General features: G+C 52.3%; 1 protein-coding gene across 1 annotated transcript; it reads left to right on the forward strand.

The window, feature by feature from the left end:
• The first annotated feature begins 5,823 nt into the window (after positions 1 to 5,823).
• Positions 5,824 to 8,961, forward strand: SP8 (Sp8 transcription factor). Its single transcript, XM_032110023.1, has one exon. It carries the CDS (start codon positions 5,900 to 5,902, stop codon positions 7,343 to 7,345), a length of 1,446 nt encoding a protein of 481 aa, XP_031965914.1. The 5' UTR covers positions 5,824 to 5,899; the 3' UTR covers positions 7,346 to 8,961.
• The last annotated feature ends 5,557 nt before the right edge of the window (positions 8,962 to 14,518 follow it).

The raw sequence follows: 14,518 nt of genomic DNA on the forward strand, positions 1-14,518 counted from the left end.
TTATATATTTGTATGTTTATATATAAATAGCATGTATTTCGGGGCGTGACCCAGCTTCAGGCAGCCTATCTAATGGGAACGTCCTGTCTTACACACCGATTTTCCAAACGTTTACTATATCTTGGCACCCGCTTGTAAAGCTTGTACTATGATTTGAACACGTGTGGTTAAACCATCGGACCCAGAGCAGCTCCTAGATTATTTGTAATTAAGCACAATTCCCAAAGTAACATTTATCTTCCCGAAACTGCGATTGCAATTGTCAACCGTCTGGAGGAGACGCGAGGTAATCTGGAAGCATTACCTCCTCTCCTAACGGAGCAGAATGAAAAGAAATCAATATCGCTGAGGAGAAGAATTTAGTAGTTTTTAACTGTAAGTGGTGCCTGGGAGAAGGTGACATATAACAGGAAAAAAACAGAAAGCAGCTTAAACAAATCTATTCTAGGCAGCACCGAAGGACCGGCAGCGGGGGCTCCGCGCTCTGCCCCGCCCGGTGCCGGCGCGCTCAGCCCGGGCGCTCGCTCTCCCCTCCGGCGCCTCCCGGTACTTACACGACCGCCCAGGAGCCGATGCGTGCACAGCGATAACGTACCGGGAGAGCGGGGAGGGGAGTGGGGGCTGGGGGTTGGGGGGAGAGGGCAGGGAAAAAATGGGGAGAAGAAGGAGGAGATGCGGATCGGATCTAGGCGCACACCGGCGAGGTAAACAGAGTGGGTGTAAAGGTGCCTCTTCCTCTCCCTCCCCAGGCACGCACACACCAGCATGTGCACGGTGTCTTCCCGGGCTAATTTAATTACAGGGACCTTTCGGAGGCGCAGCTAACTGCTTTTTTTTTTTTTTTTTTTTTTTTTAAGCACAAATCCAGACAAATAAATAAATAAACGACGAAAGACATCGAAGTGAATCCCCTCCGCCGGCTGCAGACAGGTCGGCGCGTTCCCCTCTCTAAAGTGGCTCAGCGAGAAGCCCGAGCTCTGCCGGGCACCTCCCCGCCGGCTGCGCGAGGCAGCAGCCAGGCCGCCCCAGGCTGGGAAGCCGCGGCGGGCAGCGGGACGGGGATCCCGGCAGGATTGGTGGGTACCTGGGACACGGTCACATGGACGGAAGGAAAAGCCTACATAGCAGGAGATGGAGGCACCGGCGCACACGCACTGTTCGCTCCCGCCGCGCTGCGCCCGGTGCCCTACAGGGAGCTCCGGTCCCACCGAAAGTGCCCAGTGAGGCAGTGAGAGAAACGTCCCAGGTAAAGCACAGCAGTGCAGAGGTGCAGATAGAGGTTAAAGAAAGACATTAACCACCCTCTTTGCTCAGTGGCACAGCCAGGCACAGCACGGTCCTTTCTGACTGGTGGCCGTTTTGTCTCATTTACGTCCTATTCCCCTTTCTCCGCTCCCCGAACAAGCCGAGCCCTCGTGCGCCTGGCGAGTTGGTTGTCACCCCTCGGTAAACCTTCCAGGTGACAGATTCCAGGTGAAGGTGGCGGGTGAAGGGGACACTTCCTGGCCCCGACCTACCCAGGGCAGCAGGTGTGGGGCGGTGGGGCAAACACGGGGGCAACGCAGCCTTTTCCAGAGCACGGAGCCCAGGGAGGGCGAGGACAAGGCTCCCGCCTAGAGGCTTTTCCCCCGTGACCACGGGAGCGGAGCTAGGAGCTGCTGGACGCTGAGGGGCGAGAATTCTTCCTCGCTGGATGCTTGACAGACGGCGAAGCGGAGCCGCACTGCCAGGAGAGTCTGGCTCCCACTCGTGTGCCCCTAAACTGGCGCAAGGGTGGCGTGAAACGCTTTCCCTCGCTAACACGAACATCCAGCACACGGCGTGGTCAGCCTGTAGTTTAATCTTTCCAGCTGTGCCTTTTCAACTCGCACAGACCTCTGTTTCCTCAAAGAGAAATCCCCCTCTACACCCTGGTAGCGCTGTCTGTAGACAGGCGAGGACCTCTGGTACAAGGGTCTATCCATCTCTGTCCGCTTGCCGGTCGCAGCGCGAAGAATCAGGGTTTGCTCCAAGAAAATCCACCCCCCTTCCCGAAAGGTTAGCCACAGCCATCGTTGTGGCTAAAGTTCCGAGATTGCTAATCTACATTGTAGACTCAAGATGTTAGGTAGACTTGAGCAAGTTGTTCCCAGGATGTAAATTAGGTCCCAAAAGCTGTTGTCCAAATCGAAGAAACAGAGAAATTAATCTGGGAGACTATCCATCATAGGCTGTAATAAAGGGAGCGACATGGATGAGACAGATGATATGATTAAGGAGCTGTGGTCGTTTTAATTAACTTTTTGCTGTCCTGTAATGATCAAACTGGTCAACAGACCCGGTCAATAAGCATGTTAATATCAAACAAATAAAACCAGGGATGATTAAAAACCTCCTGGTTTATTAAATTTGAAATTCAAATGAAATTTATGCTGCAGATGCATACAGAATGCTAATAGATTTTAGCTTTATTGAGAGTGGATCCCACAGGTTTTCAAGAAACGGCACGAACATTTATCTCCTCCCGTACATTAAACTTCAAATGGGGAGGAAAAAAAAGTTTTAATTAATTTCTGGAAAACCTCTCTTTGCTGGTTCCCCCCCCCTCCCCCACCCCCACCTGCATATTATGTTGATGTACTGCACCCTTAAGTGCAGTGGTCAATAAGGCAAATGCAAACAAAATTGTAAGCTTGCTTAAATCCTTTGCCCAGCAGGCAATGTATACAAAAGAGGAAGGTTACAGATGTTTCCTTGGCGAATTCAGAAAAGTTCAGCTCACCGCTCTCAAAGTTCAGAAGCTGCTGCTTTTCCAGTTTCGGGGAAATTATCAGAGTAGCAGGAGAATGCCCACTGGCAGGAGTTTTGTGATTTCTGTTCTGATATATTTGCCTTTTTTTTTTTTCCTCCCTCTCAGTTGAGTTCCCTTGTAAAGACTCCCACGACTATTTTTACAACGAGTTTTTCATAATTTCCCACACGGTGCTTTTAAAGGAAAAGCGCACTGAAAATTAAGGATTTTCGACCCCAAATCAAAAGAGTCAGGGCAAGCATCGGAACAAACAAACACGAAAAGATCAAAAAAGGACATGTTTCCTCTGGGCAGACAAGTGCAGACAAAATACGGATGCGAATGGAAGACCCACCCGGCGAGGCTGTCCTAAAAAGAGATATATCACTAAAGGCTTCTACTTCCCCGGTGTATGGCAAAGTCTCTCAGACTTTCTGGGGCTGAAAGGAATGCGTGTCGATCTTTTTACCTAACCTGGCACACCACAAAATGCGATTTTGTGTTCCTCTAAAATGTAATGCTCACGATGCTTGTTTTGTTCTTACGCTTTCTGATCTATGTCTTAATAGTTCCTCCCCATCTCCAGCAGATAAAGAAAGTGGAGATAAAAAGTTAATAAGCATTCATACAAGGGAGCATCTCCGGGAAATGTTCTTCCCCTCTTTGAGGGTGATAGTATTGATTAAATTAAACCCGAAATTTAAACAAGTGTGCGTTAGGTCTGTAAAATGAATATCATTATAGAAGGAGACCAAAGCAATGAAGTTAATTCTTTTTTATTTGTTAAACGGAGTTCCCTCCTTCCCCCACCCCTTCCTCCTTCTGGGCTGGCCTGTCACGCCTTCTCAACAGGCTAAAATCATTCAGAGCAGCTCGCAGAGAGAAACGCGACATTTATGGTAAGCGTCAGCCTTCAGAGAAAGAAAGCAGTTCATTAATTTACTTCACTCTTACTTCAAAGTATGATAATGTACATTATCCCCTTGATCAATAGATATGATGTACAGTCAATATCCCCACGACACGGAAACGGGTTAAAACCGAAGACGAGAGAAAAACATCCCCTGGGAAGCCAAGCGAAGCCGCGGAAAACCCGCGGGGGTGAGAGCACCTGGGCGAGCGGGGCCGGGCCGGGGCGGCCCTCGCGGGCTGCTCTCCCAGGGACAGGGGGAGCGGGTTCTGCCCTTCCCCGCAGCCGTCCGGGGCTGGGAGAGGAGCCGAGGGCAGCAAAGCGCGCACCTTAGAGGTGCTCCGGGACGAGGCGGCGGGGCCGCTTGGCAGCCAGCCCCGATTGTGCCGGCGCCGCCAGGGTGGACTCCGCTTGTCCGACCCCACCGCCAAGAATCACGTCTGAAACCGCGGGTCTGCGAGGGCGAGAAGGGAGGGAACGACAGGCAGCAGTGCCCTAAAGTGTTCCCCCCCTTGCCGGGACAGCGGGAGAAGAAGGGCTGACCAGAGGGGATCGGGATGGAGGGGTAGAGGAGGGGGGACTAGTGGAGAAACGGGTTGCTACCGCTCTCGCCAGTCCGTGCCGATAATCAAAGTAAGGCTGAGATGATGATGATGATGATAACACAAAAATTCAAATATAAACCGTTCCGCGGGAAAAAAAACCCCAAAACCAACTGTTGTCAAATTACGCACACGGTGTGGTGGGGGTGATGTAAAGGGGCGGCCGGGGCGAAGCAGCCCGGCCCGGGGTGAGTGGTCCCCGCAGACCGGGACCGCAGCCCGCGCCGCTCGCCGACGGGAGTGCGTGAGGTCATCAGCGCCGGCGGGGCTCGACGGCCGGGCTCCACGGCGCTGGTGACCTCACGCAGTCACGTCGGCGAGCGAGGCGGCGGTGGCGGGGATTGGCTGGCGGCGGCTCAGCGGCACTTCAAAGCCGGCGAGGGAGCTACAATTGTGGTGGAATGGGCGGAACTGATCATTGTATTGCACACCTCTAAAAAAAACACTGCCTCTGATTTATCAATATAAAAAAGATCCTCTGAGAGGAGGGCACTTTTGTGTGATGGCAACTTCACTTCTAGGGGTGAGTCTAAGGATTTTTTTCTCTTGCTGGTTTAATTGGTTTCTTTTTATTGTCGATTGGAGGGGGTTAAAATAACCCCTGTCTTGACCGGGGCTATCAGTCTCCTCTATTCAGCCTGGGTTTTTTTCTTTTTCTTTTTTTTTTTCTTTTTCTTTTTTTTTTTTAACTTAAGCACAAGTGAGTTTAGGAGAAAAGAAAGAGTGAGAGGGGGAAAAGGGGGCAGAGTCACTTTTCAGTGAGCAGGAAAAGGTTTTAAGGGCATTTGTAGAAACAACCTACAGCGCCTGGGCTGTGCTGTTCCTGTGCCCCCGGAGAAGTGGCTTTTCTTCTTTACATGTGACTGCTGGAAGAAAAAAAAAACAACAAACAAAAAAAATATCCCAAACCCAGCACTACCGTTTTTTTGTGTGTGCAATTTTTTAAAATTCGCAACAGATTGTGGCTTTTTATTTCCCTTTAAAATAACACAACCCACCGTGTCTAGCAGGTACGTTCAACTCGTGTATGCATACATATTTACATATGTTAAATTTATATATGTATTTCATTATCGTTGCTATGTAAGTTAGGCTGATTTTAAGGACGCTTAAAGAAAAAAAAAAAGTAGTAATTTGATAGTCCTGAGATTCTATATTTAAGAAAACAGCCTTACTGGCCTGAGGGACGGGGACCGGCCACGTCCCGGGGAAAGGGAGCAGGCTGAAACGTAGCTGCCGCCGTGCCGGGGGCATCTTTCAAGCTACGGTAACAGGCGCAACTTTTTTCCCCTCTCTTTTTTTCTCCCCCTTTTTTAACCCTTCCCGAGCTCCTCCGGGGAAGGGGAGTTGGATGGTGAAAAAAAGCCCCGGAAGGCGTTTGGAGGCAGAACCGCAGTGCCGGCCCCAGCGAAGGGATCCTCCCGCGGGAGTCGCAAAACTTTGCGCCCGGGGCCGGGCGGCGGAGCGGAGCGGGGCCGGGCGGCGGAGCGGTGCCGGGCGCGGAACGCGGGGCGCGGGGCGGCGGCGCAGGGCCGCTCCATCCCTGACGCCGGCGGGACGGCCCTCTCCCCTCTGTGCCCGCAGGAGGAACCGCGGGTAGGCTCCACGCCGCTGGCCATGCTCGCCGCGACCTGCAACAAGATCGGCAGCCCCAGCCCCTCGCCGTCTGCCCTTTCGGACAGCGCGTCCTCCTTCGGCAAAGGCTTCCACCCCTGGAAACGCTCCTCCTCCTCAGCCTCGGCGGGCAGCTGCGGTGCCGTGGGCTCCGGCCTCCCGGGCTTCGGCGTGGCGGGCGCGGCGCGGAACGGCTCCTCGGCGGCGGCGGCAGCGGCGGCAGCGGCGGCGGCCGCCCTGGTCTCGGACTCATTCAGCTGCGGCGGCTCGCCGGGCTCCAGCGCCTTCTCCCTCACCTCCAGCAGCGCGGCGGCCGCCAGTTCGCCCTTCGCCAACGACTACTCCGTCTTCCAGGCGCCGGGCAGCGCCGGTGGTGGCGGCGGCGGCGGAGGCGGCGGCGGTGGGGCGGCGGGACAGGAGGCGGCGGCGCACCAGCCCGTCTTCATCTCCAAGGTGCACACGTCGGTGGAGGGGCTGCAGGGCATCTACCCGCGGGTGGGCATGGCGCACCCCTACGAGTCCTGGTTCAAGCCCTCGCACCCGGGGCTCGGCGCCGGCGAGGTAGGCTCAGCGGGCGCCTCCAGCTGGTGGGACGTGGGCGCCGGCTGGATCGACGTGCAGAGCCCCAGTGGTGCGGCCGCGCTGCCCGGCTCGCTGCACCCGGCGGCCGGTGGACTCCAGACCTCGCTCCACTCGCCACTGGGCGGCTACAACTCGGATTACTCGGGCCTAGGTCACTCGGCCTTCAGCAGCGGCGCCTCCTCGCACCTCCTCAGCCCCGCCGGGCAGCACCTCATGGACGGATTTAAGCCGGTGCTGCCCGGCTCCTACCCGGACTCGGCCCCCTCGCCGCTGGCCGGCGCCGGGGGCTCCATGCTGGGCGGCGGCCCCGCCGCTCCGCTGGCCGCTTCGCCGCGCTCCTCCGCCCGCCGCTACTCGGGCCGCGCCACCTGCGACTGCCCCAACTGCCAGGAGGCCGAGCGGCTGGGGCCGGCGGGGGCCAGCCTGCGCCGCAAGGGGCTGCACAGCTGCCACATCCCCGGCTGCGGCAAGGTCTACGGCAAAACCTCGCACCTGAAGGCGCACCTGCGCTGGCACACGGGCGAGCGGCCCTTCGTCTGCAACTGGCTCTTCTGCGGGAAGCGCTTCACCCGCTCCGACGAGCTGCAGCGGCACCTGCGGACCCACACGGGCGAGAAGCGCTTCGCCTGCCCCGTCTGCAACAAGCGCTTCATGCGCAGCGACCACCTCAGCAAGCACGTCAAGACCCACAGCGGCCCCGGAGGCGCCGGGGGCCCCGGCGGCGGCGGCCCCGGCGGCGGCCCCGGCCCCGGCGGCAAGAAGGGCAGCGACACCGACAGCGAGCACAGCGCGGCCGGCAGTCCGCCCTGCCACTCCCCGGAGCTGCTGCCGCCCCCCGAGCCGGGCCACCGCAACGGCCTGGAGTGACGGGGGGAGGAGCGCGGCCATCGCGCCCCCCAGTCCCGCCACCCTCCCGGTCGCGCAGCTCCCCCGAGCGCGCAGCCCCGCGGTGGGGACGCGGACACGTAAGTAGCCGGCACGGCTCCGCAAGAACAGCGCTCAGCCCCGCGGCAACTCCGCTGCCCTCCCGGAGCCCCGCACGGGGCTGGCGGTGCGGCCGGGCCGCGCAACCCCCGCGACGGGGCTCGGCAAGGGGGCAGAGCCGCGACCCCCCGTGGGGCGGCCCCGCCGCCGCCTCCCTTCCCCTTCGCCTTGAGACCCCCCGCCTCGAGCTGCTTTTAGAACGGAAAAAACACCCACGTTCCCTCTGGCTTTGCTGCTGGAAACCGGCCCGTGCTCCCTCCCTCCGCCACCGGCGCCGGTACAGCCACAGTGCCCCGGCGGGGCGGGCGGACGGGCCGGGGCTGCCCCGCTGCGGGGCTTCCGATGGCAGCGCCGCCAGCCGCGCTCCGCGCCCCGCACAGCGCCGAGCCGACACTCGGACCTGCTCTCATCCCGGTGCCTGCTCAGAGCCCGTCTGCTCCCCGGGACCGCAGCGGCAGTGTGCTTATTTCCCTTCCCCCCTTTTTTTTTTTCAATTTTAACAAATCGTTTACCTCCTCGAGTCCAAATTTCACTGCGTTTGCCAGCGCATTTGTATAATTCTCGTTTGAGCAGGAATCGCGAAATACGTTAAAAATGATTAGGTTGAAAGTCGTATATTTTTTTTAAACTTCAAACAAATGAAGAAGCACCGTGGGTTTCGAGCGAAGATGTATTTCCAATGCCAAAAAAGGGAGGCTGGGGGGTATAGGAAAATTAAATATTTGTAAAATACGTCTGAACCTATAGGTTTGTACCACTGGGGAATCGTTCTAGATTAGCTAACAATTAAATAAAACTCCACCAATGTATCGGTGTGAGGTGCAGTTGTCCAGGAGACGATTTTGTATAGTATTTTTCTTGTAAATTACTTCCAGTAAATATTTGAAAATATATTGAAGTACACTTGAGCTTTTTTTTTCTTTTTAATTTTTATTTCTTTTCCTGTCACGAAAAAAACTTTCTTGTTGCAGTCCTGGTTCACTGCATTTTTTTTTTTTTTTCTGGACTCCTTTCTTGCAGTGTGCACCAAATCACACTTCAGGATATAGGTTTTGCTTGAATATTAATTTAGCTAGGCATACAACTGTAATTAAGCAAACAATATTTGATAAATGTTGAATGACATTTAATTTAATGGAGCATGTACTTATTTGCATTTGCTGGCAGTTCAGGTATAGTTACGGTGAGAGTTCTCCTATATTTCATAAAGTGGGTTTGCCACGACCCATGTATTAAATAAACTGTCCAAGTGAAACTGAACTAACGTTGGCCTATGTGTATTTCCTGAAAATAATATTGATAAATGTTAATAAACACTCCTGACACTACATTAGCGGTTTGCAATGCTGCAAACTAATTGTCTCATTGTAATGTTGAAATAATTTGGATATTTCACATTGAAATGAAAAGCCCTTCGCTGGAACATTTTAGATTTGCATTTTAAATGCATGAAATGTAATTGATTTTTATCTGTAATATTTTAAATGGTATTAATAAACTCCAGAAAAACATTCTACCTTAGGTCAGTCAGTTGTTTTTCTTCTTTGTAAGTCCATTGTTGCAGTAAATTGCTTCGAACTCAGATGACATAAGTTGTTCTCCAGAGTTTCAGAGAAAAGTGAAAATACAATGAATGCAAATTTTAACACCTACTGAGAGCAGCTTTGAGGCATTAAAACGAGTAAGAAGTTGTTCTGTTTCATGCCTTTTACAATGCACTATTAGAGGAAAATAAATGAAAGACATTAGCCCTTTTTAAAAAATTGTTTTTATCAGACTAATAATACAGTACCTCTCACAAACCCGAGTGTGTTTGAGAAGCTGCTTTGCATATACCTCCGCCTTGAAATTATTTTTCACATCATGCCAGATCCATTGTGAAAGGAGATTTAATATTGAAATGCTGAGGGCCATTATTGCTTTAAAAGACAAAATAAAAAGTGGTCCTCCGCTTTTGTTGTGAGGTGAGGTGGTTGTGGCTGGGAGCGATGCTAATTGCCGTAGCGAGCACTAGCTTCTTCAGGTCTCAGGGCTGGGAAACTTCGTGGCTGTGTGTGAAAACTCCCTTCTCGTTCGGGGGCGTTTTCGCCACAGGACCCGGAATCTGGGCAATTTCAGGGGCTGCAGGGTGTTGTCAGCCAGCCGGTCCAGCGCTGTCGCCCTTGCTGCGTCCTTTAAATCTTTTCTACAAGCGGTCCCCGAACAACAATAAAAACACAATTGTGTCTTTGGCATTTGCTTAGCATTTTGGCAAAAAACCCCAAAGCAACTAACCAAAACCGAAACCAAACCAGAACCTCAAACTCCTAACACTTTCTTCTACCACCTTTTTGATTTTTGGGGCGGAGGGGGGGGGAGAGGGGGGTGAGGTGGGGGGGGGAAGCGTGTGGAGGATGTGTTGTTTCTGTTTGGAGATCTGGCCTCTTGTGTTACATAGGGAGGTGATGCTCACTGTCGGGGCACTGAAAAATCGGGGCTAGAGCATGGAATCTGCATAGCAGAATGATCTTTTGTGCATACATGTAAAACACGTTGTTAGTAGTACCTTAAACAGCAGGTATTAAAATGCGGGACATAAAAGCACAGACGAGTCAACTCCCGATGCATTCAAGATTTTGGTCCTCTGCTTGGTGTAGGGGTTAGATGGGACTATTATCAACCACTAGAAACAAGAGTTGTTCTGGTTGACGTTTTCTGAGCTGCATTCTGATTTTTCTTCATTGCAAGTGCAACCAGGAGAGGCCTGCAATGTTTGCCACTGAAACAAAGCAACAGTTTGCTCTGATTTTATTTTTTCTTTTATATAATGTAAATGGGGTGGCGTAGCAGCACCTGATTTCCCCACTGGGAGTGAGAGGTAGTGGTTATGTTACTTAGAAATTTTGGTCCTGATGGAATGGTCTGAGCACCTAGTAAAAAGAGTAAAGGAGCAGAGGATAACTTCTAATACTGCTTCTCTGATATCCACCTGAAAAGAGAGCGCTATCAAAATGCTATTGTCCAGGAGCTTGATGGTTGCTTTAGGGCACTGGTTGCTCCTTCTCGGGGCTGACTGGCAGTGCGATAGAGCCAGCAGCAAAACTCATCCTTCACCCAGGGAGGAGTGTGTGCTTCTTCTGTTTGGGAGCTGCCAGTTTAGATCCAGGTTGTGTGAGAACACACATATTTTTCCTTTCTTTTACCAGCAAAACCCAGCACTTGAAGGCTGAATAGCTCCTTTTTGTAGTGGATTTACTTTTTCTAAACCCTTCCAGATAAGGGCATTGAGTTGCTTGATAGGAGCCGGGAACTTGTCTCTGCGTTGTGCAGATCAAGGTAGAGTTAAACTAGTTTGCTGACCTACAGGTCAAACCGGTGTCCATCAACTTACCTTCCAACTGCCTTCAGATGATTGTGCCCATTCCCGTTTGCTCTCTGACCTTTTAAGTCGCTTCCCTTCAAGCTCGTAGCAGTGTCTATCGAATTTCGTGTCCTGCTTTACCCATTATTCCGGCTTTTTATTGTCATTTTCCAGTTTAAATTTTCAATAGAGCAGTGATGGGAGATGTGTGGAGCTGAAGTGATTTAAAACGCCACTTCATTTCTGCCTGCTGGTAGTGCCTTTCCTGCTACCCTCGGCCTGTGCCTGACGAGACTTAACAGCGATCAAAAGGTGTTGACTTCTCCTCGATTCCAGTCTGGGAATGCGAGAGCAGAAAACGAGAACTGAAATCTCAAATGTTTTATTTGTGGATGTGATGGCTAATCCAGCCGTCAACACCTTCACAGCTGTAAAGGTGGTGGAGTAAGGATATTTGATGAAGTCCAACAAATCTTTCAGTATGAATGGCTGAAAGTAAGTATGCACTTGCCAAAACCTGCCACATTTCAGCTACATTCCGTGAAGCGACCTCTGGTTTAGCTTTGCGAAGAAGGAGCAAGGAAAAGGTGTGAACAAATTAGGTGTGCAGTTGCTCACGCTCTCGCCAGATTTATGATAAAAGGACAAAACTCTTTCGCTCTGTCAGAAGAACCTTATATTTCTCAGAATATATCGGGGTCTGCTTTCTCAGCTCACTCCATTACACTTTTTTTTTTTTTTTTTTTTAATCATAAAAGCATATTAAAAATTCTTCAACAATTCCATGGAGGAAAGCTCATTTTGCAACACCTGCTTTAAAAAGTAGAACACCAATTTTTCCCTTGTTGTTGTGGCATCGTTTAAGCAAACTGGCTGTCTTTTGCTAAAGTGTGTGGAGAAATTGTTACACATCAGGAAGGTGTGTACTGAGAAAAACTGCACTATTTAGGACAATTACTGTGTTTCCTGTTCTATGGTTTTCTAACTGCCACTTGGAATTACTCACTTTTTAAAAAAAGGGATTAGGGAAATAAGGGATAATGGCAAGTGCATAGGAGCTTTAGTGGGGCACTCTAAATACAGAGTAATTCCATTTTACACTTGTGGATTTTGAAACAAACTGGGATCCTGTATTACTTGTTGAGAAGCGCACAATTTTCCAAGAAGCATATTTATACTGCCTGCAAGGCCCGGTGAGGAGCTGAATAACGGACCAGCCTCCTGGGGAGCAATCTTGGTCTTGGCAATAGGAGAATTCTGCTTCTCAGGCGGAGCGATACTGCTCTGCAAAGTGTAAAAAGCAGACAGGGAGCCCCACGCTTTCGCAAAGTCGGTGTTCCCAGGGTGGCGATGCTGGGAGCAGCCCCCGCTCCCGGCTGGAGACTCGGGGCTGCCCTGTGGGTCGGGGACGCAGAAAGAAGGCTTGTGAGCGTTCATCCCTTGTTATGGAAAGAGAGATGGTTGGGCGAGAGGCTTCTTTTGAACAACTTTTGCTCCTGGGGCGATGTCAAGCCGTGCAAGTTTCTTTTGCGGGGACGAGGAAAAGAATATATATATATTTTTTTTCTAAGTATTATTATTATTATTGTCGGCAACATACTTTGCTTTAAGCCTGTCTTCATCCCTTGAGACGGGAGGATGTGCATGCGTATGCTTATGCACTCGCTGCAACCTCCAGCTGTCCCACGCCTTATCAGCTCTCCTTCCGCTGGCAATAAAGTCGGCCGCTCGCACATCCCGGCTGCTGCTGAGCAGAAGGCTTTGCACCTCGCCTGGTCTTCCTCCCCGTCGCTGCACCGGTGCTTCTTTCGAGAGCGATTAGCTGCCTCCCCGTTGCTCCCCTTGCCCTTTTCCGCCCTGGCGCGGGCACAGCCACACTCGCGCACACGGGGGAGCGGGGGCGGCGCGGCGGGGCTGCCGCGGGCTCGCAGCGCCACCCGGCGTGTGCGCCCCGTCGGCAGCGGGACCCCCGAGGGGACCGAGCCGCCCCGGCGGGGCTGCCGGGCTGGGCCGGAGGGGGAACTCTCGAAAGTCGCGCAGAGCTCTGTGGCTGACCCGGGTGGTGCCGGCGGGAGCGTCAGGGAGGCGCGGGGCTGGCCGCCCCCGCCCGCGTCACACGCGACCTCGCACCGGGCGCCGGTGTGTCCTCCAAACCCAGGGTGTTTTACTCCAAATCACAGCCAGTTCTCTCCCCCTGGAGAAGTGCCCTGATTTCCCCCAAGCGACACTGCGCGACGCTCCTTAGGACGGCGGGCTTATTGTTTTGCAGAGGAAATGGTCCAGAATTCGTTTCTGCGGGCAGCTGAGCAGCTCCACGGGAGAATGAAGCTCCGTGAAATCGCCTGGAAATAAATGAGATGGAGAAGGTGCCTGCAGTCCCCCGACTCTGCCCAGCATTCACGCGGCGGCTGGAGATGGGGCGGCCGGGGGTCCCCGCCGCAGCAGGACGATGTCCTTGTCACAGATGAAGAGACGCTCGAAATGCGAAAGCAGCCACTAGGGCAGGATTTGGGATTTATTTTAGGTGTTTCATCCCCGAATTCTTTAAAAGCTGCTGGGAGAGGGAGGTGACAGGGTGACAAGGGCTTTTGGCTGAGTTGCTAAACCCATTCATGTTGTTTAACGCCAGGTCGGAGACGGCTTTTTTTTTTTTTTTTTCCTTTTCTTCCTCGAATTTATTGCAGAAAACTCTCCCGAGGAGACGCTCCAAAGTTCTTTCACTTAGCTTTTCAGGGTAGCTCAGGTGTTCTCTTCACCGACTTGTGCGTGTGAAAGGCAGAATGTGTGTTCCTGACAATTAAAATTGCTCCACAGTTAATTAATGCTGCTCCCGGGTTTAGTCTTAGAAAGCACTTTTTTTTTTTTTAATCAAAGTGTACAGAGTGTTATTAAATTCTTACAACCCTGTTGGCACCCGGTTTGGGAAGGACTAACGGGGCAGCCGGCAGCCCCGCGGGAGGCACTGGCGGCGGCTCCCGGGGCGCGGGGGGACGGAACGACACGGTGACAATGCAGCGGAATGGGCACAGCGGGCAAAGGTGTCCTCTCAGAGGAAAGGCGGCCGGCAAGGAAAACCCCTTCAGCCTGCAAAGAAGGTGTTAAAACACTATCGCCGCCTGCTTCCCTGCCTCCGATTGCAAGAACCAGGCGGTCGGATTTTTAACTACTCGGAGGAAGAAGTTTAAACACTCAGAACTGCAGGGTTTTTCCCCTTTGCACTGCTGTGCCGTCTTTCACAGCTCTCGAATTTTTTAACCCCTTAGTCGCCTTCTCTCCTGTACTCCTCAGAGGTTTGGGATTTGTTTTGTTTTGTTCTGTGGGAGGTTTTTTGTTTGTTTGTTTGTAGTTTTTGGTTTTAGGTATTTTAATGTTCATACTCGAAGATCAGACATGGATGCCTGGCAACAGGTATGAGGATTTTCTTCTCCACTAAAGCAATCAACCTGTTGTGAGGATGCTGCCTATCCTTGCAAATCTTGCCTATTGCAAAATCATTACCACCACACCTCACTCAACTCCCTTCTCAGAGTTGCCGAGTGAGACCTGTGAACCTCTCTTTCGTCAAGGTAAAGCCACAATTATTTGCCAGTAGCGATTTTTGGTTTCTCCAGATAAATAAATAACCTATAAAGCAGAATTGCTGAATGGCAAAGGGTACTATCTTTGGGGTGGAGTTTAGGTGGGCAATGCAAACAGGCTGTCCCAAGGAGGAAATC

Source organism: Corvus moneduloides, chromosome 1 (assembly GCF_009650955.1).
Source record: "Corvus moneduloides isolate bCorMon1 chromosome 1, bCorMon1.pri, whole genome shotgun sequence".
Classification (NCBI taxonomy): Eukaryota; Metazoa; Chordata; class Aves; order Passeriformes; family Corvidae; genus Corvus; species Corvus moneduloides.